The sequence below is a fragment of the Vicugna pacos genome, chromosome 15 (genome assembly GCF_048564905.1).
Source record: "Vicugna pacos chromosome 15, VicPac4, whole genome shotgun sequence".
Taxonomy (NCBI): domain Eukaryota; kingdom Metazoa; phylum Chordata; class Mammalia; order Artiodactyla; family Camelidae; genus Vicugna; species Vicugna pacos.
Window position 1 is genome coordinate 3,675,948 of NC_133001.1, and position 22,448 is coordinate 3,698,395.

At 38.4% G+C, this 22,448-nt stretch overlaps 1 protein-coding gene across 1 annotated transcript; it reads right to left on the reverse strand.

Moving 5' to 3' along the window:
• Positions 1 to 4,512: 4,512 nt before the first annotated feature.
• Positions 4,513 to 20,451, reverse strand: LOC140685628 (MOB kinase activator 1A). The gene is made up of 6 exons (XM_072937481.1): positions 20,205 to 20,451; positions 16,711 to 16,877; positions 13,269 to 13,362; positions 11,676 to 11,809; positions 7,793 to 7,956; positions 4,513 to 6,697 (listed from the first exon to the last, which is right to left on the reverse strand). Exons 1-6 carry the CDS (start codon positions 20,216 to 20,218, stop codon positions 6,620 to 6,622), a joined length of 651 nt encoding a protein of 216 aa, XP_072793582.1. The 5' UTR covers positions 20,219 to 20,451; the 3' UTR covers positions 4,513 to 6,619.
• Between the last annotated feature and the right edge of the window lie 1,997 nt (positions 20,452 to 22,448).

Genomic DNA, 22,448 nt, shown 5'->3' on the forward strand with positions numbered 1-22,448 from the left:
GCTCTAGGAGTGGTCACATGACCCAGGTCTGACCAATCAGATTGGCTTTGGGCTGGTCACATGATCTGAGCCAGACTAAAGGGAGCCTGTCTAGGGACTTGCCCAGAACTAAGGAACATAAAGGATTACTTGCCACTGGATTGCTAAACTGGTAGAAAGCCTACTTTTGGCGACCATCTTTGCAATCACGTGGGCAGTGCCACTTTGGACATGAAGCAGACAGACGAAAGGAGAGCTGAGAGGAGACATATTTGACATCCTTTGTGCAACTGGAAACAAGCAGTGCCAGAAATGAGAGCTTAAGTCATTTTAGTTGGTTTTGTTATTTGTAACTAAGAGACCAATGTTAAACTCACTGATTTGTATTTGCAAAATTTCTCCTTTCCTTTATTGAAAGTCAGTATTTTTGCTAATCTCCAGCCTTCATCCCCATAATTTAACAGCAGCTCACATTGCTATTTTGGACCATCACTCTGCTTTGGTATTCCCCTCTTATCCTCAGTTTTCCACACTGCCATCAGAGCCATCTGAAATGAACACTTGTCCTTTATTTCCTTCTCTAAAAGCCTTCAGCCTCATCATCACCTACAGGTAAAAATCCAAGATCTTCCTTTGATCGAACCGCCTATCTACCTTTCCAACTGAAATGTACCCTTAGCTAATACTAGACTGCTTCCACTTCCTTAGACAAACTATGCAACAATTTTGCTTATGCGGTAACTACCCATCTTTCAAGCCAGTTCAAGCCTTGTCTTCCCCAGGGAGACACCTCTGACTGACCCACAGTAAAACTAAGGGCCCACAACGTGCACATAACTTTTATTACACAAATGGCCCTTTAGAACTATCAGTTTACGCATATGTCTGCTTTTTCCACTGGTCCATGAACTCCATGACACGTTCTTGCTTTAACAGTAATCTATGTCAAAGGTCCAGCATGGCACGGGACAAAAGGGCTGTGATTGCTGAACAAAACTGACAGTGGTTTGGCAATTCTGGCCCCACGGTGTGAATCTGAACCTTTTAGAAAAAGGATTTTCAGGACAACCTCACCATCTTGGGCTTCCAAATGAGCTCCAACTTTAACAGTTCACAGATAATTTTTTATGCTAGAAGCAAATAAAAGGCCAGTTTTACCTTATGATTAGAAGTGTAATGCCTTTAGTCTCAAGAAATGGGTCTATCCCTTCTGCATTTTGCTTTCTGTCCTGAACTTGAGTCTCTTCATTTTATCGGTCCATGATCACTCCGTTTTCATCCTTGTATTTATATCTGAGCTAACTGCAGAAAAGTCCTTGAGTAGGATCTATTTGGGTACATCTTTTTTTTTTTAACTTCACTGGGATGATTTTTAATTTCAATCAGTTTACTTTTATAGAGCCTCCAAGCTAGTCCTGAGCACACAGAATTTTCACAGAAGCAACACTCAAGAAGAGATCTGCCTTTCCATGTCTTCAGAGTCTGAGCTTTTGTGACACGGTCTAAAAAACAGAATTCCTAACATATCTCTCAAATGCCACCCCCTCCCCAGGTTGCTGTAAGGATTAAATGAGATAAACCCCCTAAAAGACTTCCCCAAATCAGGTAGGTTCCTGTAAGGAAGTGATATTCAAACTGCTGGTCAGCAGCAAGATACAGCGCTCGGCCAGAATCTGAATCAATAATCTATTCCCTTCAGTTAGCAAATCTGCTACAGAAAAAAGAGAGTCAGCTGAGCTAAACAGTACACTCCGATACTTAAATTTTAGTGAAAACTCCTCATCTTTTCACACAACAGGAACAAAAAGTTCACAGAGCAGCAGCCTGTCCAAGCTTTTGGAGCATCCAAGATCTTTCAAACTACTTGCTATGAGCTCTTAACCTCCAGAATCTTTTTCTTAGCCCCTCTTGCAGCCAGGACAGAGGTATGTGACCTAGAATCTGCCAACCAAAGGCACCCATTTAAGGTTTTGATTAGGAAGAAACACAAAAGGAAGAATGTGCTAGGTGAAATCCTTTATTCTGGTCAAGGCAGATGAATCTAGCTTTTGGGGGGAGCGAAGGCCAACTGACATCTAGTGGCCAGCGATGAGTAACAACGCAGGCTATCATGTCGGGTCCACACCTAGCCCGACAGCAGTGGGTAACGCCAGAGAAGGCCCACGGCGTGGTTGGGACACTGTTTCTGGCTGTGCAGCTTCCAAGCCAGACTCTGGCCTTCCCAGATGTTACTTCAGTTCTTCTTCTACTCATTTATAAAGTTTGAAATAGCTTCAAACTTTAGCCTTAAACACCCTTGCAAACTTAACACTTTGGCCATACGTTTTAAGCTTACTGAAAAAACAAAAAACACAACTATATTTAAAAAAAAATCCAGAACTTGATTGCTAGCTTACCGTACCTTTACATAAAATGAGTGTTAACCTGTATTCTTTAGTCACATTCGTTAAGTTTTTAATTTTAACTCCATTTTAAAAAGGTCAAAACAATTCTAGCACTGCTATTTTGAATAGACCTAAAATTAGGCACCTGTAACCTGGATCTCTAAAAATAACTCTAGTACTAATAGTAATAACAAACGGCTGTTTGGAATAGGGGTGTCCTATGGTTCTGCTGAGGACTCAATTTCCAGGTCAGAAAATTAATGAGTGCAGTCTCTCCGCATCCCTTTTCTCAGTCTCACAACCGTGAATGTGCAAAGGAGGTCAAGAGCTTGGTTAACGTGGTAAAAAGGAGACCACCTTATTTTTTTCTGGGATGAGTTTTAGCCACTGCAGCCAGAGGCATCGTTTCGCTTCTTGGGGGTGGTATCCTGGTGTTATAAGACGTTTAGTTCATTTAGGAACTTCCCTTTCTTCTGAGAGTTAAGAAAACATTTTAGCTACTAAACGATAAGCAAAGAACCTTCCCCAGAATCTGCAAAAATCTCAAGTTTCACATTTAAATAGAAATGAGTGTGGTGAGACATACTTTCATCAGTCCTTTCTTTCTTTCAATATATTTTATTCTGATGAAGTTACAAAAGTAGATACAAAATATTTTTTTAAAAGTACAGTTAACTAACTTAGAAAAATAGATAAAGCCCCTAAAGGTTTAAAAATACAAAATAAATTTTCATGTAAAGAACATTTAAAAATAGATGATAACCAAGACTAACTTAAGCAAACTATTTTTGATACAGACCAAACACAGAATGTTGTTCTATATTAAATCTATAGCACAGCGGTAATCCATCTGGATTTACAGGATACTTGTATGGAACAGAATCTGACAGAAAACCCAAGTGAATCAATGCAGTTGCTCCAATGAAATTACTGCCACCACAGGTAATAATATCACCCCCCAAAGCCCTTTACAGTCTGAAATATCAAAATCTAACGCAAAACCACAGGAAGACGGAGGGATTATCTGCCCTCTTTGCCAGAATTCTGCAACAGTGAAAAACCAAATCCAGTTACTGAACTGGTATTAGGAGGAAATAATGTCCCTGTTCGAGCCACTTAGTTTAGTGTCCCAGCTGGTATTTTCAAGCTGGAGTTCCACAGACAGGAGAGACAGGCAAGGGTGACCCCAGCACCACGACTGGAGCGGCTTAAAAACAAATTTCTAGGACTTCTACTCTTTGGGCCGGATTTATTTATGCTTATGAGGTAATGAATGATGTTCTGTTTAGAAGCTCCACTGTTAATGTGACCTCACTGCTCAGAGAGAAGGCGGACAGTATCATCAAGAAGCCTCAGCAATGCTTGTAAAAGTTAACAGCCACAACAGGGATCGCTTCTCCTGCCTCTGCACTACTGGAAAAACATTCCTCTTGCTGTTATCAATGTCATAATAAATACAGATGTGCACTTCTCAAGAAGGCAGCTATATGAACTAGGGCCCTACAAGCCTTAGATGAGAGGAAATACTGTTAGCTGGCAGCCTGCTAAAATCACTTTATTCACAGTCTGAAGAAGAATAAAGGATACATTTGCTTGTCAATACAAAAACTATAGTACAAGGAAGTTTCAATATTTAAACGAAAGTCTGCATATCATTGTCCAAAAGTTTTTTTAAAGGCCCGGAAATTAAAGCACCACAGGATTAACTGGGTAATTTGGCAAACACTGTCCAATCCATCGCTGTACTCAGGTGTGGGGGGCGGCGGTTACACTGAGGAGCCTGCTGATTAGGAGAGGGCAGGGGAGTAAGCATCATGCGACAGGCAGGCTCTGGGACAGGGAGATAAATCAAGATGGAGAGGAGTCAAAGACAGGCTGATTTCTTTTTCTTTCTTTTTAAATTTTGGGGGGGAGGTAATTAGGTTGGTTCGTTCGTTTGAATGGAGGTCCTAGGGACTGCACCCAGGACCTCGTGCTATAAGCACACACTCTACCACTGAGCTATCCCCCTCCCCCACCACACTGATTTCTTAAAACCTGAATCAAAGGTTGCCCTCCAGCCAAGCCAGGGAGGTGTCAGCCTCTCCTCTTCCTCCAACTCTCCGGTCCTCGGATGTAAGCAAAAAGAGTTGTTTAGATATGTTGCTGGTTAAGCCAAATTAGCTTGGGAACCTGGTAACTTTTTTTTTTTAAAGGACATTCTGGGTCTCAAATTACCAACAAATTTTAAACTCTATGTCCTATTAACAAGCTGTCTCTACTGTTGTCCTAGCATGTGACTATCTTTGGTTTGTTTTAGGGCGGAGTCATTAAGAGAGGGAGGATTTCTATCACTGAAAATAAGTGGAGAGAAGTGAGAACCCTTTTGTCTGATAATATTCGGAGTATTAGAAATGATGATGAGAGTACAACCCTAGTTGAGAAATATAATTTCATTCCTTGCAGACTGAATAAAAGCCAACAAGATTTAAAGTCAAGAAACAGCAACATTCTAAGCGGCATCTAAAAATCTTCTTTCTTGTTTGGAAATGGTCAACATACACATACACAATGCCTGACAGGGACCTCTAGACAAGCTGCAAATGGGGACTGGGGACTGCCTCACGGACAGTTTCCCTCTTTTTTTCGTAAGGGATTATCCCACTCTTTATTTCCTTAAACACTGATGTATGGTTTCAGCCTAAATTAGACCAATGTTTTGTTTCCTTTAAATTATGTATATATTTAAGAATTTATTGAAATTGAGTTATTATAAAAATGGAGTTTCAAAGCAATTCTTTTCTTTGCACTCTAGTGGAATAATAAAAAAGAAATAACAAAAACCCTATCAAATTTAACCTTTACAGATGTCAAGGAAGAGTATCGAAGTGTTGCCTGTCTGGCAAGTCTTCGATATATGTGCGCCTCGATACATTTAAACAGTCTAAATCTTAGAAACCTAATGAAAATTAGATCTTTTCTTCACTAAAGGGGAAGATTTTTATTCCAATAGTAACAGAATAATTTCAAGTTTTGATACAAAAACTGACTATTAACAGAACGAAGTTTTTTGGTTTTTTGTTTTTACTTATTCCTCCCATTTTGTCTCCTTTAAACATACACCAAACACACACACACACACACACACACACACACACACACACAAGAACAGCTAGCACACCAAACTTTCAGCTGGGTTATAAAAGGTGTGCATCTTCAAGGCTGTTTACTGTGGTATTCCTTAAGTTTGATCTTTACTGTGATAATGTTCGTGTATTTCTATGCTACTCTTCACTAAGAATCAAGTCACAATAAAAGCAGAATTGCTTTTCTTTAAAGGAGAACTCAAAACAAAATAATCAAGTACTCTGAGTAATTTCTTCCATTCTCCTAGCCAAATTTCAAGGCCTCTGAAAACAAACAATATGAAGCAAAACAGTGGTTTTAAGACCAAAATTCGTCATAATTTTTTTGGAATCCATCTTTTTTCTCAGCCAAAACCTACATATTCAAATTAATCTGAAGTATTTCAAAATAAACATCTGCAAGACAATCCTCAGATGGCCTTAAAAAATTATTTGATGCACACTCCTAAAATTTTAGATAGGTTGATGTGAATAAAATCCCAAATAAAGATGGAAAAATAAAGTCATTTTAGAAATAACTTTGGTTACTCCCACACCACGTGTCATATGATTTAAACTGCAATCATGGATTTTGAAAAAATATACATATATATACTTATCTATAAAAACACTACCGTACAAACTTCAAAGTGACACAAATATTCTAAACATCCAAAGTGACACAAATATTCTAAATCTTAAGGAAATTTAAAAACATCTCTTCTATTTGTAAAATAAAAACAGAATAAAACTGATCTGACTGCATTATAAGGAAATTTGTTCTGGAAACTTGTTAATAAATTATTGGTGGAAATTCTTAATATCCGTCATGCTGTCACCTGAAACAGACTCAAACACTGTCTTCAGTAAAAGGATAACAAAACTAATAAACTAGTTAGTTGTCACATACTACAACCAAGTATGACTGTGGCAGTGGTCACACAGTGCCTCAAATTCAGCTGTGTCCTGAATTTCTCACTCTGAAGGTATTACAATGGCCAACCTACCTTTGGGACAATTTTATCAGTAGACACACACAACAGGTGCCTTTTTTATCCTGTAAAGTTTGTATCTCTAGTCTATAACAGATAGCAATGAGATAGCTGAAGAAGTAGATGAAGCAAGAGGGTAACTGGGTTCTAGAAGAAAAATTTATCTGTCTTTTGATCCAAGCTTCTCGATTAATTCCTGAAGAGGTGCCAACTCACGCCTATCAATCAGATTAAACTCCTAAAAAAAAGAAGAAAAATAAAAATTTTAAACAGACCTATAATGAAAAATCTAGAAATGCCATTCAGACAAGGAATTCCCAACCCGAGGTTCCTGGAATCTGAAAGAATGATGAAAGAATCTCTATGAACATTTTTAAATGGGATCATTTTTACTCCCTATTTTAAAATATAGCAGACTTAGGCAACCGTACATATTAGCATGATCCTCACTGTGTAAAATCAAAATTCTATGTATGTTTGCATTTACACAGAAACTAACTGAAAGCAATACACTGAACCATTGATAGTGCCCACATCTGGGGCAGTGGACTTTTTCTGTCTACACTCTGTGCCAGGTAACAATCTCAGAGGGAAGACAGAGACGCGAGAGCACAGTACATTCTCCTCTGTGTGGTACCCAGAACTGTGATACACAATGATCTACCATAAAAGCAGTTTTTCCACCAAAATACTATCTAGACAGACATATTTATATTTGGCATAACGAATTATATTTCTCTAAAGTTAGGCTAGGAGTCCCTATTTCTTGATTCCTTTTTCAAACAATGAGAATTATTTTGACTTCAAAAAGTTCTAATTCCAACTAAGGGACTAATTCCAACTAAAGCAATAACAAGCCACACCTTTGAAGGGGGTGGTTCTTTTTGAAGTTTCTAGCTGCTGACTTTGGAAGCTTTGGCCTGAAGTGGGACTTCTGGAAACTTAACCCAAGACAGTAGCTAACAAGATCTTCCAGGAGTTTCCCCTCTAGGCACAGGCACCACATGAAACCACCCAGCCAGTGGCATCCCTGGTGGCAACCCAGCAGCGGCGATGGGGCCGGAGGCCACGCACAAGCTCGCTTGGGTGCTGGCGCTTCTCGCCACGCCTAACCAGAGACCCGGGGCAGCCGGAGGCAACAGGCTCAAAATGGGCTGATGCTTTCTAGGCTGCTATGCACATCAATGCAATAAACATGGACAAGAGAACAACACAGAAGAGGGAACCCTGTGTGCTTAGCTCTACAAATGAGACTCTAAAAACTGCTCTTTATTAATTACCAAACAAATACGCCCAAGTCAAAGGACACAAAAGTTAGTGCAGTTCAACTTACCTGAACAAAGAAAATAAAGTGCTTAAAGGAGGTGTTGAGGTGGGCCTCCTCCTGCAGCTGCATCACAGAATCAAAGTGCTGGTGATAAATGTGGGCATAAACCCTGAACAGACGCTTAAGGATGGTCTTTGCCACAGACATAAAGTTTTTGGGAAATGGGACACCTGTAATATACACATGTATCAATTAGCCTTTTTATCAATTAGAGAAAAATAAGCAGCAAAAAAGTTTAGGCACTGCCACGAGCAACTCCAACACACAAATTCACAAATACAAGCCTATTTCCATGTTTTTTAAAAGGTAAGAAAAAAAAAACCCCAAACCTAAGTATAGGAGGTATCCATCCTCACACACCACATTTTTCCCGACTGCCTTAGAAAAGCAGGCACAGGTATCAAGTTACGTAAGATGATGCTGAACCAAAGTTAAAACAATTTGTTCAATAGTTGTTCAATACTGGAGGGTTTCTTCTAGAAAGATTATAGATTATCGCATTTAAACAGAAAATTTTCACACACACACACACCCAGCCAGGACCGGAAACTCTCCCAAACAAAAGGAAAATAAGGGGGCACACTTTTAGTCATTATTATCTATTGTCTACAAATAAAAAGTATTTTATCTTCTGAATTACTGTGAAAAGCCAGTTTTCTTTCTTCAACTAGGAGCCCTCAACGTTTTATTTAGTTTTTAAAAAGTGCCAAAGTCCAAGAAAGTAAGTAACAAACTCCTTCCTGCAAAGGGGAGGAACAGCCCTTCCCTATTTTTCACAATACAAATGAACGGACACGTCCTTAGAAAAGAACTAGGAGGTGGTCTGGCCATCTCTCTTCAAGCAGCGCAAGTGGGGACGTGACTGCTGCATTCCTGCGAGTGCTGGCTGACTATGAAAAACACCTGGTTGAATATTTCTAAGAATAATGTTTCTAAGAAAACAGGGACAGGAGAAAGACAATACAAGCAGCCCTGGGTACAGGAAACACACACAGACGGAGGCGTTCGTGCCCAAGAGAACCTAGATTAGTTGGCCTTAAAGGTCTGTTCACCACGCTACTCTTGAACGTGTTCTGTGCTCTAATCTTTCAGAAAAACAAAGACGAAAACATTTCTCCTTCCCTGTATTTTGTATTCTTTACTTCTCAGCCAGCCCTTAATAGTTTGAGATTTAGTATATTTTGCTCCTGTAAGCTGAGTTTTACATTTTTTGCCTCACCCTACTCCCAAGCTTGGCAACAACTTTGTCTTTTCAAACACTATTCTGGAGCCTATGGGCATTTTTTTCTGGACTGGGTCTTGGATTCATGTACTAAAAAGATGGATTTTTAAGTCAGATCCCTTTTCTCTCAGATTATGCAAATGGACACCTTGCTATGAAAAGGAACATTAATAACTTGGATATATTAGTTTAAAAATGAATAATAAACAGTTCTGTGAAATAAGAATAAATAATTGGCATAAACAAGATGTGAATAACAGCCTAATGAAGGGGGAAAGGATTCCAGAACAACAGGATGAAATATTGAAGAACTGGGAAGCTGAGGAAAGATAATAATGACAGAAGTATTCTTTACCTCTGCGAGAGACTTTAATAAAGAAATGTAAGTAATTTGTTTTAATCTAAGCACTTTCCAAGCTGAATTTAACATTCAAACAGTCAATACACAATAAAGGATCCAGTGAGAAAGGGAACAAAAGATTTAATAGAATGGAAAAGTTGACCAAGAGCAAACAGACTAAACATAACAACAAGATATACATTTTTCTCCTGAAAGAGCCTCTGATTAGACTGCAAAAAGGAATCTGCTATGTTCTGAATGTCTGCGCTTCCCTTAAATTCATGTTGAGATTCTAAGCCCCTAGATGACAGCATTGGGTGGTAGACGCTTGGGGAAGTTGATTAGGTCGTAAGAGCTCAGCCCTCATGAATGGGATTAGTGCCCTTATAAGAAGAAACATGAAAGAGATGAGTTCCCTCTCTGCCATGTGAGGATACAATATCAACAACAACAAAAAAAAAAACCACTGCTTTTCACTGCCTATAAACCAGGAAGAGAACCTCTGACAGAACCTGACCATGCTGGGCCCTGCTCGTGGACTTCCAGACTCCAAAACTGTGAGAAATACATTTCTATTGCTTATAAGCCATCAGGTCTCTGGCATTTTTATTATGGCAGCAGAAACAGGTATGGCAGAATCCAACAGTATATTGTTCATAAGACATCCTTACACTGAAAATGACAAGGACTGATCACATCCATGAATACCAATGCCAGACTCTTAATCAAAGTATCAGCAAATAAAAAGTACTCTGCCAGTAGAACATCAAAAAAAAAATAATAAAAGAGAAAACCTTATGATCATCAACAGACATTAGAAGAGCATCTGCTAAAAACTTTACAATTTGACTTTAAAAAATGCACACAGCTCTAACCAAAAGCAAGACTTTGTTTAATACTGAAATACTAGAAGCACTCATATAAAAGTAAACAAGAAAAGGATGTTTACCATCCTCACCATTACGTAGCACTGCTCTGTAAGTACGAGTTAGTGCAATTAGGTAAGAGTTACACAAGTAGTATATTTATCAGGAAAAAAAAGAGTTGAAATCAATATTATCTTAGTATAATGTGACTGTATACTTCAAAAACTCAAGAAAACCAACTCAAAACAAAAGAAACAATCAGAATCTGATGGTCAATTATAAAATTCACATAGAAAACAACAGCTTCCCTATGTACTAAACAGTTGGAAACCAGATTATCAATTAAAAAAAACATTAAATGCCTATGAATAAACTTAAGAAACTTGAAGGATTAGCATAAAGTAAACACAGAAGTTTACCAGAGGAAATAAGAAATAAATAAACGAATAAAACTTGTTCCTGGATACGAAGACTCAGTACTGGTAAGAGAATAAGAATCCCTGTGTTCATCTACAAACTGAATGAAAGCATAATAAAAGTCTCAAAGATTTTTTTTTTTACCTTGACAAAATGTTTCTAAATTCTTTGGAAGAACAAAATTTCTAGAATAGCCATGAATATTCTGAAAAAGAGGAGCAAGGAAGAGAGACTAGCCCTACAAGATGTTCAAAGATTCATGGCCGTGGTAAGTAAAACCATGCGGAATTTCCACAGGAACAGATAAAGAGACTGACGGATCCAAGATATGTCAATCTGATGTGCACGTATGATAATCAGGAGAGAAAAGATACATGTATTCAATAAGTGGTACTGGACAACTGACTAGCATTTATAACGAAAAAAAGTCAAAGGGGACATTGAGAAAAAAATTCCTGACAGAACAAAGACTTAAACATAAAAACAAAACCGCAAAAGTATTAAATAAAAGCATGGACTAATATTTTAAAAATCTTCTAGTAGGAAAACTTTTTACTTTGTATCTTTCTGATCACTTTTAAAATCCAGACGTCATAAATGGAAAGATTAATAGGGCAAAATAAGAACGTTACATACAGCAAAACCACCTTGTAACAAAATAAGAAAAAGGTAACCTGGGGACAAAGTACATGCAACATATATGACAAAGAGCTAATATCCTTAACATAAAGAGATGGACAAAGGATATAAACAGAAAACACACAATGATCAATAAACCCCAAAAGGCTCAATCTGATCGATATTTTCTAAACGTACATTAAAACAGAAATTTATTTACCCATAATAGAAAAGACGAAAAACTGAGTAAAAAGTAGCATTGATGAAGAAACACAGCAGACACAAACACGGCTGGGGGCAGTATACATTTACAATCTTTTTGGAGAGGAAGTTGGCAGTCTTTATTACATTTTTTAAAAAGTAATAGAGCATTAAGAAGAACAGTTATCATTTAAAAAGAAAATTAATTCTACAAAATTAGCTCACCAATCTTAGAAGGAAAAAGAGTTTCATCATCAAGTTGATCCTGAACCCAGGTCATCAAATAGTCAATGTATTTTGGTGCAGAACACTTGATTGGCTTTTTAATATTAGTACCATCTGCCCAATGATATTCATATCTGGAGAGAAAAAAGCTTTACTGATAAAGTGTTCAAAAACGTTTAGCAAATGTGCAACTTGCAATTAGCGTAGGTTCAGTTTGTCAACAGAAGTTGTATATAACTTGAGCAAATTACCACAAGTCCTGCTGAAGATTACTGGGAGGGAATTCCCTATAGAATTACAGTGGACCCTCAAAAAACATGGGTTTGAACTGCATGGGTCCACTTGTATGCAGATAGTTTTCAATTGTAAATACTACAATATAACACGATCCACAGCTGGTTGAACCCATGGATGCAGAGGAACTGTGGATATGGAGGGCTGACTTAAAAGTTATATCCATATTCTGAAATGTGATGGTTATAAATGGAAGAGAAAAAGATAATGTGGCAGTTGGTTGTGCTAGAATTTATGTTTTATAACACAGTCCTGAGAAAGACAAAGGAACCACATTCCTGCCTGTTAGGCAGACGGTGCTAAGGACTGGGTAAGGGACCCACCACATTCTTAGCTCATTGGCAATTAAGTAATCACCAAAAGAGCCAAGATTATAAAACCTTGTTTCTTGGAGAAAGTTTTAAAGAAACAATGTTAGGCATGCAACTTTTTCTACCTCACCTTTGCTGAGCTAGAATGATTAATAAGACTTATGCAAAACTTCACTGTGTGAAGCATTTAAGCCAAAGATAAGTTTAACTTTCCTCTTAGCTTTATTTAAATTTCTGTTCAGGACGTTTGAGGAATAAGACTTCATTTAAAAAAAAAAAAACCTCCTAAAGTAATATGATAAAAATAAGACTCAAACTCACTGGGGACCTTTTTCTCCTTTACACCTGCAGCAAATTCAGAAAAGGACAATTTTTTTCCCAAGAGGTAAATATCTTGATTACCTATCATCACACAAAAATCAGTCATTTATTGTAGGAAAAAAGACTGGAAACATTAAAACAATTCCATCACATCCTGACTTAACTTTATGGGTGATAAAGAGTTCCACTTCTTTCTCAGTACTTCCTGAAACTTATTATAGTCAAAAAATTTTAATCTAGCATCTTTAAGCTAGAAAACTGAAGCAGCACAATTTGGAAGTAATTAACACTAAGCAAGCACAAGGAAAAAAAAATCAAATATTAAAGGGCCAACTAAAAACTCAACCATGAAACTAAAAAGCAGAAACAGAACTCTAAATGTTAATAAAATTGAAAAAATAACTTTCGCAAAGCAAAAGAAACCTAACTCAAATTTCTTTACTTTTGTTCCTACAACTGAACATTCATATTTTCTATAATGCAATTATAAAAAATCAAAACACTAAGTACCATATACCAAAGTATTTGATAATGAAAAGTTTACGGGTAAGCTTTTTGTTTTCACAGGCAGATAAGAAAAACAATGCCTTTATCCTTTAATTTATATCAACTGCTGATTAGCTTTATTTAGTAATTCAAATACCTATATAATAGCCAGTATATGTACCTTGGACCTGCAGACATGACGGGACAGCTTGCTTCAGTGCAGAATTCTGTAATAGTTCCATACAACATGTTGATCTGGTTGAAGAAATCCACAGCTGGAAAGATAACAGCAGAATTGTGTTCAAATGTCTGCATAGACACAAAACAACAGAACCCTCAGCTGGAGGATTCAGCCAAGAATCCTCGAGAGATTCAACAACCCAGGGGAACTACGAATTCTCCTTTTAGGTTGTTACACCTAAGTTAACTTTTGATATAGATTCACTTTTAATGTTTACATTAAGCTTTTAAGCAGCTGACAACAGCAGGAAAATAAAGTATTAGAAGATAATTCCAACTTAATGGTAATTATTACATTAAAATATACAATTTGATTATATCCAAGCAAATGAAAAAAAAATCCATAGCATCTTATCGGTCTAGACCAGACAATACCGTTTGCATCAGGAAAGAGAAGGCAAGCGTCGTGGAGGTAACTGTGAGGGAGAAGGTGCATTAGCTGTGTCGGGTATTTTAAAAATCAAGTTCATCGTAAAAAAATTGGGGCCATGTGCGTATTGAGGACATAAAAAAGACATAGGATAATGTCCTTTGCCCTGGAGTCTCCACCTAACAGAAGGGACAAGATTAAAAGAGACAAATAATAAGTGTTAGAGTTCAGAGGAAAGGCAGTATCTCCAGTAGCTGAGAAGTCAAGGGGTGCTTCCTAAAGGAGCTTCAGCGACATCTGGAAGAAAGCAGAAAAAGGGGGAAAGAAAGAAACTCAACTAAGTGAAACTCTGTGCAAAGAAAACCACATAAGCCTTGAAAAGTTCTAAAAAAAGGTTTTAGTTCCCTGTCAAAAAGACTACCTAAAAATCAACCAGGGCTTTTCCAAGTTTCTTAAAAAACAAATTAATTTAAAAAAAAAGTTTCATCTTGTCAGAAGGAACTTTATACAAAACTCCCTCGCTTATAAACTTCCAATTAGTCATGTTTCTGAGAAAGCAATACTTAGGTACTTAATATTCATTCAAAGCAAAGAGTATGCCTCGATGGTGTCCTGGTTTATTGGTCTGTTCTTAAAATGTGGTCCAGAGACCCCATTTCTGGGAAAATCTGTGAGGTCAGAACTATTTTAATTGCTCTTTTCACTTCTTTCCAGAGGCACAGAGGAGCTGTCCAGAGGCTCCATGATGTGTGACATCACAAAAGACTAAGGCAGAAGCAGATATGAGCATCCAGCTGTCCTCCTATAAGCCATACATTAAATAAGATTTGCAAACATGTAAAGCAATGTCACATTTCTCATTGAAATTTATTTTATAGTCATTTTTCATAAAAATATATTTATGTTAACATGTCATGGGTTCACTGTTATTTAGAGATAAAATTTTAAATTAAGTATTAAAAATTTCTCAGTTTTAATTGCTAACATAGAAAGTATCACTAGATATAGCCTACATAATAAAAAGCTCTTTGGAGTTTTCAATAATTTTTAAGAGAATAAAGAGATTCTAAGACCAAAAGGTTTGAGAACAGCTGATCTAGAACAGTAAGTCTCAAAGAAAAATCTAAGCTTGAAGAAGGCCAACAGATGCCTTTAGAATAACTGATAATTTGAATAAGGTTACAAAACAGGAGTCTTCTCTGAATACACACTTCACATAGTTCACACATCAAAAGACATATAAAAATATACAGTGAAAAATCTAAATTCCAACCACTCCACCTTCCCCCTACACACTATAGTAATTTTTTGTCTCTTGCCCCCTAAGATTCTTTATCCCATCTTACACAAAAGGTAACATATTACATAGTTCTGCACCTTGTTGTTTTTCCTCTTAGTAATATAAATAATGGCTTTTTAATGAGTTGAGAAAAATACAAATTCTCCTAATGTGGCTACTAGAAAATTTTAAATTACATTCGTAGCTCACAGTATATTTCCATTGGACCACACTGACCAAGGCAAAGATTATCAGTAGTTGAATAACACATAAAAAAGACTAGACATTACAGAAGTATCTACACTGCTAGAAATATATACCACCATCTACAAAGCAGTCTTACAAACAAAATCAAACCTGAATTTAATCAAAGCACCAAATGGGTGCTAACAAGGTAGCCACTAGACACATATAGTTGTCTACATTAAGATGAAGTTAAATTTAAAATTCAGTTCCAGTCACACTAGCCACATTTCAAGTGCTAAATGACCACGGTGAAGATATACAACATTTGCATTATCATAGTAACTTCTATTGGACAGAGCCGCTGTAGATCTAACATTTACAGGAAACAAAAGGAGGAACAGAAAAAGATAATGGACGTCTTGGGGATGTTAGCCGCAAAATTCATACTCTGGAAAATAAGCTAGTTTCTTCAACAACAAAAATAGCAAGGAAAAAAGACTGTGATGAGGGGAAACCTGTAAATTAAGAGATTCAAGAAACACATATAGGCTTTGTTGGATCCTGATTTAAACCATCCATATTTTTTTGTTTTAAAAAGAAACATTTAAAGGACAATCGGGGAAACGTGAACACTGACTGGGTATCTGGTAACAAAAAGGAATGATGGCATTGTTATTATCTTTAAAAGGGGGAAGTTCTTATCTTTTAGACACTGAAATATTTACAGATGAAATAATATGTCTGGGATTTGTTTCAAAATAATCAGGGTCGTACACAGAAGTAGCACAATGGGCCCTGAATTGCTCATTGTTGAAGCTGGATAACAGATACCTGGGAATTCATTATACTTGGTTTCTCTACTTTTGTGTGTTTGAAAATTTCCATTAAAAAGTTTTTAAAAATTCTGGAACATCTAAAATTCCAAATAGACTTAAACTTTAGCACACGGAACTGATCTCCTCTCCAAAATGACAGACTCTAATATTCATCTTTCTAGCCTCAACATATCCTCCCATGCATGCCCTTACTTTCCTGAAATCAGAGTACTTTCAGCCCACGGGTCCCTCCATTTTCTCCCATCTCTCAATTTCCTCTGACTACTCGTAAGTCACAACAATCAGGTGACTGACCATACGAACTGCAACTGACTTCTCAGTATACGTACGTAGGCAGATTAGAGCTGCTGGGAGTAGGGACACAACTGCGAAGACGGATTGGATGGATTCCCTACAAAGTCATGTCCACCACAGGTAGAATCTCTGTATTTATCAATCTTTCATTTGACTTTACTCAGCAATTCAGACCATTCTCCTCAGAAATTACCCCAAAATACTCTTCATTTTCCCTCAGTTCTCTCTACTCAACCACACAAGCAACAATCAGGTACTCTGAACAGAACAACACACTTTGGTAGTATTTGCCCTTAACGTTCTTCAGGTAATCTGTTGTATTATGACAGTTACACCCATAAAAGAAAATTCATTAACAAAAAGATTTGAGCAAAATCTTCCTATAAACCAGCAAAGTTGAAAGTTATTTAGAACTTACTGTTAACAGCAATCCATTCATTGAGGTCCTCTCCCTCCGGTAACATCACAGCCTGTCTCAGATTCCCACTTCCTAGAGTTGCTTCTGCATGTTTTAAGAGTTCATACTGATGAGATCCTTCAGGGATATTCTTCTTTGGTTTGAATGTTTTAGAAGAGCGGCTACTACTGTTACGTTAAAAGTAAAAGTACATCAGTTTTTAGGACCAGAAGCAGAATGACATTAATCTTAGGCATGTAAGTTGTTTTGAAAATAAAAAATACTCCCTGAAAATGTCAGGATTGGCGAGGGGCAGGGCAGGGGGAGTGGGGGGAATGGGGGAGGTCAGGGCAGGGAGAGATGAGCAAATTTAACATATAAAAGAGTAAGTTAAATTTCCCCCCTCACATTAAACAGGATTAGCAGCACACTTTCACACAGAAGACAATTTTATCATGCCTCGTAAAGCAGTCTGGTGTAACAGAAAGGACATCTTAACCAAAAGAAGAAAAAACCTGGATTCCAGTTCTTGACCTGCCACTAACTCTGACTGCCTGAGAAACAACCTCCTTTTGGCTCCAGGTTTCATCTACAGAAAGCAGTGCTGCCAGGGAGGTAGCTCTAAGGTTCTTAGAGCTCAAGAATCCAGTTTTCTGTATCAAAATATTTGTGATGCTAACAAAGCAAGTAGCACTAACATTTTAAGAGTTTTTAGCGGGGAAAATAAATGAGAGACAACTGGTTTTGGAGAAAAAAAAAAGTTTCTTATTCCTACCTCACACCACTCATAGGGCAGGTCTTCCTAACCAAAAACAAAGCCCAGAAAAAAGGGACACATTTCTAACCATAACAATTAAAACTTAGACAACAGAACAAGGAAACAAGTAGGTAAAAAAGTACTTGCAACCTATACTACAAAGTATTAACCAAATAATAAAGAGCTTTTATAACGTTAAAAAAAGGCAAGGAATGCTTTAGGAAAACAGGCTAAGGAGATTAATATGCAATTCAGAAAGACAAATACAATGACCAATGAATGTCTGTAAAGCTATTCAATTCAAACAAGATTTATTTTTCCTTAATTTGAGTGTCAGAGGTCAAAACAATTACATTAAGTGTGGGCTAGGGTACAGAGAAATTAGCACTTTAATACATTACTGGTCTAAGTATGTAACATCTTCCCAGAGCAATATAGCAGTATCTATTAACCCCGAACTGCTCCTCAATTCACCCCTTCCGCTCCTAGATACGGAAAGGATGTGTTTTCCCAGATTGTTTTTAATAGTAGAAAACTTGGAAACCACTCTAAAGCTTCTTAGTAGAGGAATGAATAACTATGACATAGCTACATGATGGAATATTGCACAGTACTTAAGAAGAACAAGATGGAGCTACATGTATTCACATGGAAAGATCTCAATACGTAGTTAAACATGTTACAGAATGAAATGTAGCAGAAGCCCATTTTGTAAATGCACTGAAGGTGTCACCCATCAAACGGATACTGGTGATTACTTCTAGGAAGAGGAAGGGAACAGAACTGAAGACTTCCACTTTACCTGAGTAATTTGAATTTTAAACAAGACTGATTATGAAAAACGGAGTTACAAAAATGATAAAAATGAAACATGGAAAAGTTTAACACGATAAAAACCTAAATTTAACAGGGAGGTACTAAATTAGAAGGAATGGCCCTTTACAAACTGAAACAAGGAGCTGCACATCACAGGAAGTTAAATAAGGAAAACTAGCATGAAATGATGTCTCAAGATTCAATATGATCTTCATCTAAACTAAGACTTTTGTGCTTCAAACGGCACCATCAAGACAGTGAAAATAATTCACAAAATAGGAGAAAATATGGTAAATTATAGATGTGATAAGGAACTTGAATCCACAATAAAGAATTTTTACAACTCAAAACCAAAAACACAGCCCAATTAAAAAATGGTCAAAGAATCTGAACAGACACTACTTCAAAGATATACAAATGGCTAATAAGCACACAAAAAGATGCTCCACATCATTAGCCATTAAGGAAATGCAAATTAAAATCACAATGAGATACCATTTTGCATCCACTTAGAATGGTTATAATAAAAAAAAAGTAATTAAATGCTAGAGAGGGTGTGGGGAATCTGACACACACTGCTGAAGGGAATGCCAAAATGGTGCAGCGTTTTGAAAAAGTCTGGCAGTTCCTCAAAAGGTTACTTATATACTATATATACTGGCAATTACTATATAGTATATAACCTGGCGATTCCACTCGTAGGTATATATACCCAAACGAAATGAACACATACATCCAACACAAAAATCTGTACACAAAAGTTCACAGCATTATTCATAAACGCCAAAAAGTATAATGTCCATCAACAAAATAAAGTTTAAAAGAAGCAGCCTCTTATTTAGGTCCAAAAGCAACTAAGAACTGTGCATCCACCAACCATTAACTAAACATTAATGTATGAAAGACTGGGGCGGGGGTGCGGTGGGGATTATTGTTCTAGTAATACGGAAATCTGCAATTAAAATGTAAACAATACAATTTTTTGATACGGTAATCATATTCTGAAAACTATGTGCTTAAACAAACAATCCAGAGGGAAAAAAGCGACTTAGACAAAGATATTCTTAGTAGTGCTATTTTATAATATAGCAAGGTACTAGAAAGAATCCAAATTTCTTCCAATAAGGAAAGGGGTAAACTCCGGTTATGAAACACTATGTAATGTGATTTAATAAAACTTAGTAAGAATGTCAAGTATATGGGTGATGCCCGTAACTACAAATGGGTATTTATTCGCTCACACAAGACATATTTAAGCAACAAGCTAGGTAGAGTGCCACCTGAGAATAATAAACAAGGTGCTAGAGCAATGTTTCTCAAACCTTAAAGAATCATCAGAGAATTTACAAATTTTCCCATTTAGTCTCATTTGAGCCCAGACGTTATCTCTAAAACAGGACTCCACCGAGTTAAAAAGAAGTCAATTACATAAATTCACACAGTGGGCTGAATCAGAACTGGACAGAACGTCTGGACGGCTGCAAGGCCCGCAGCTTAACTTCAAGCTTCTCAAACTGTGGCAATCCACATTTTCCTGGGGCGGCATTTTTCCGCGGGGGTAATCTACCGGTGACTGATAATAAAGCTGGGAGAACGGTGGAGTAAAAAGCTAAGTCAGCACGGATCGTCACTAAAAGGCTCGAGACTTGAGCGAAGTCGGGAGCCCGCGGCTCCGCCCCCCGATCGTCTATCTGCCCTCAGGCGCACTGGGGCGGAAAAGTTCGGAGGCGCTGCCGGCCTCGGGGCCTTTCTACTCCCCGGCCTTCTCGGTCCGCTTCCTCTGCCCACATCCCGGCTTCCCGCGTGACCCTGAGAGGAGGCAAAGCAAGGGACCTCGACCCCAGACGCTCGCCGCCGCTTCAGGCGCCCGCTCGCCACCGCCCCGACCTCGGCCCTCAGTCATCAGCCCTCAGCCCTGGAGCCCTGGGCCGGCCACACTCACAAGAGGAAACTCATCTTCTCTTCTCAGAGTGGGGGCGGGGGCCACTCGCCCCCGCCGCGGTTAGGATCTGGAGCCCGCGCAGGACCGTCGGGGAGCGAATAGTCCTCAGCCCGTGGATAGCGGAAGCCCGCGCCGCCGCTGCCGCTCCCCGCCGGGGTCGAGCCGCTGCAAGCCGGTGCGAACAACTGCACCCTCCTCGCCCTCCTCCCCCACCTTACGGACCCGAAATGCGGAACCAGCAAAATCTCGCGAGCAAAGGCGGTGCCCTGCCCCGCCCCGCCGGGAGGGACTGGGCACGCCCCTTTTGCACCGCCCACTCCTCCACCTTAGCCAGTCAGCGGCCTCCAAGCTGAGACTTCCGCTCCGGAAGGCGAGGTGAAATCCCGATCCTGGGCCTGGACGGGAGGCTGACCTTGTGCTTGGTCCCGAGTGTTCCTGTTGTGCTGCGTCCCAGCTCTCTTGATGGCGAAGAGCCTCTATGAGCGCAGCAGTTTTTAAATTTTTAATTTGAATTTTTAGTTGAGTTCTGACTCACACAGCATAAAATTCACCCTTTTAAGAAGTTGGCTTATGTGTTTTTTATCGTGTATTCAGTGTCGTGCAACGGTAACCACTATCTAATTCTAGAACATTTTTTTCATTACCCCAAAAAGCAACCCGTTAGCAGTCCTTTCCCATTCTTCCATTCTCCCACCTCCTGCCTACAACCAGTCTACCTTATTTTTATATGATTTGCATAATCTGGATATTTCATGTAAGTGGAGGCATACAATATGTGGTCTTTTGTGACTGGCTTCTTTTGCTTATGTTTTCAAGATTCATCCATGTCAGTGCTTCATTACTTTACATAGATGAGCGCTATTCCATTGTATGAGTATGTCATAATTTTGTGTATCCATTCGTCTGTTGATGGACATTTGGGTTGTTTCCACTTTTTGGCTATTATGAATAATGCTACTAGAACATACTTTACCGGGTTTTGAGTGGATACATGTGTTCATTTCTCTTGGGTATATGCCTAGGAGTCGCTGGGTCAGATGGTAACTATATGTTTAACTTTTTAAGGAACCTCCTGATTGTTTTCCAAATTGGCTGCACCATTTTACATTCACACTGGCAAATATTTGAGGGTTCTGATATTGCCACATCTTTGATAACATTCGCTATTGTGTATCTTTTTGGTTATAGCCATCCTAGTGGGTATGAAGTGATATCTGGTGATTATGATTTGCATTCCCCTGCTGGTTGATGCTGAGAATCTTTCCACGTGCTTCTTGGCCATTTGAAACAAATTTATTTTTATCTTGCTTTAAGTTACTTCAGGCCCCCAAAGAATCATCCAACAACTCAAAAAGGGGTTCTGGTCCAATAACAGACTTCATTCACTGTTGCAGCAACATCACCACCCCTTTGTTCCTCCACATGAGTCAGTCCAGATTCTGCACCATGAACCCTCTCCCACAGAAACTTTTCTCACCTAGCTCTCCACTGTCAGTTTCTAAATCCCATAGGCATTTTAAAGTCATTATCTTACTTGCCACTTGGTTCTATCTGGCCCATCCTACTAGACTCCTGATTTGATTAGTGACTTTATTTTTCAAGAACTTCCTTGTTATTCCCTATGCTCTGGCTTCTATGGGATGTGAATGAGGCACAGAGAAGAGGAGACCATGACCAGATATGTTGGAAATAATCTACTTTAGCCAGGCTTGTTTGCTACCAAGTGACAGAAACCCTCACTGTTTATGCTTCCGTCTTAACTGTCTTACACTTTCTTTCTTTCTTACTAGACTGTGAATTCCTTTGGGGGCAAAGACGTAGCTTGTTTATTTGTCATCCCCCATGCTGGCACCATGCCTGGCACACACAAACCACTCAATAAATGCTCACTGAATGAATGGGTATATAGATTAACAGAGGAGATTGACATAGGAATAAATGACAATTGGTACAGTATTATCAGCACAGCTAATATAAAAGATGGAGGAATTCTAGGCTATTTATGACTCGGCCTTTAGTTTTCTAGTTTTCTAGCTTCTTTGCTCAAGGTGGTTCTCCTGCCCAAACAACTCTGCTGTTTCCGCAGTAAGCCCTGGACCTCCTTAATCCCGCATTCCTTTTCTTGCAATTCTTTTAACCTGGAATGCCCTAACATCCATGTTTTACCCTGTCCTTCAAGATCCAATGGTAAGGGGAAAGGGTATAGCTCAAGTGGTAGAGTTTGTGCTCAGCACCCAAGAGATC

Coding starts and splice junctions, on each gene's coding strand:
- LOC140685628 (XM_072937481.1), bottom strand. Junction 13,363..16,710: donor TGAATGGATTGCTGTTAACA/GTAAGTTCTAAA, acceptor TTATCTTTCCAG/CTGTGGATTTCTTCAACCAG. Junction 7,957..11,675: donor TCTTTTTCCTTCTAAGATTG/GTGAGCTAATTT, acceptor TGTATATTACAG/GTGTCCCATTTCCCAAAAAC.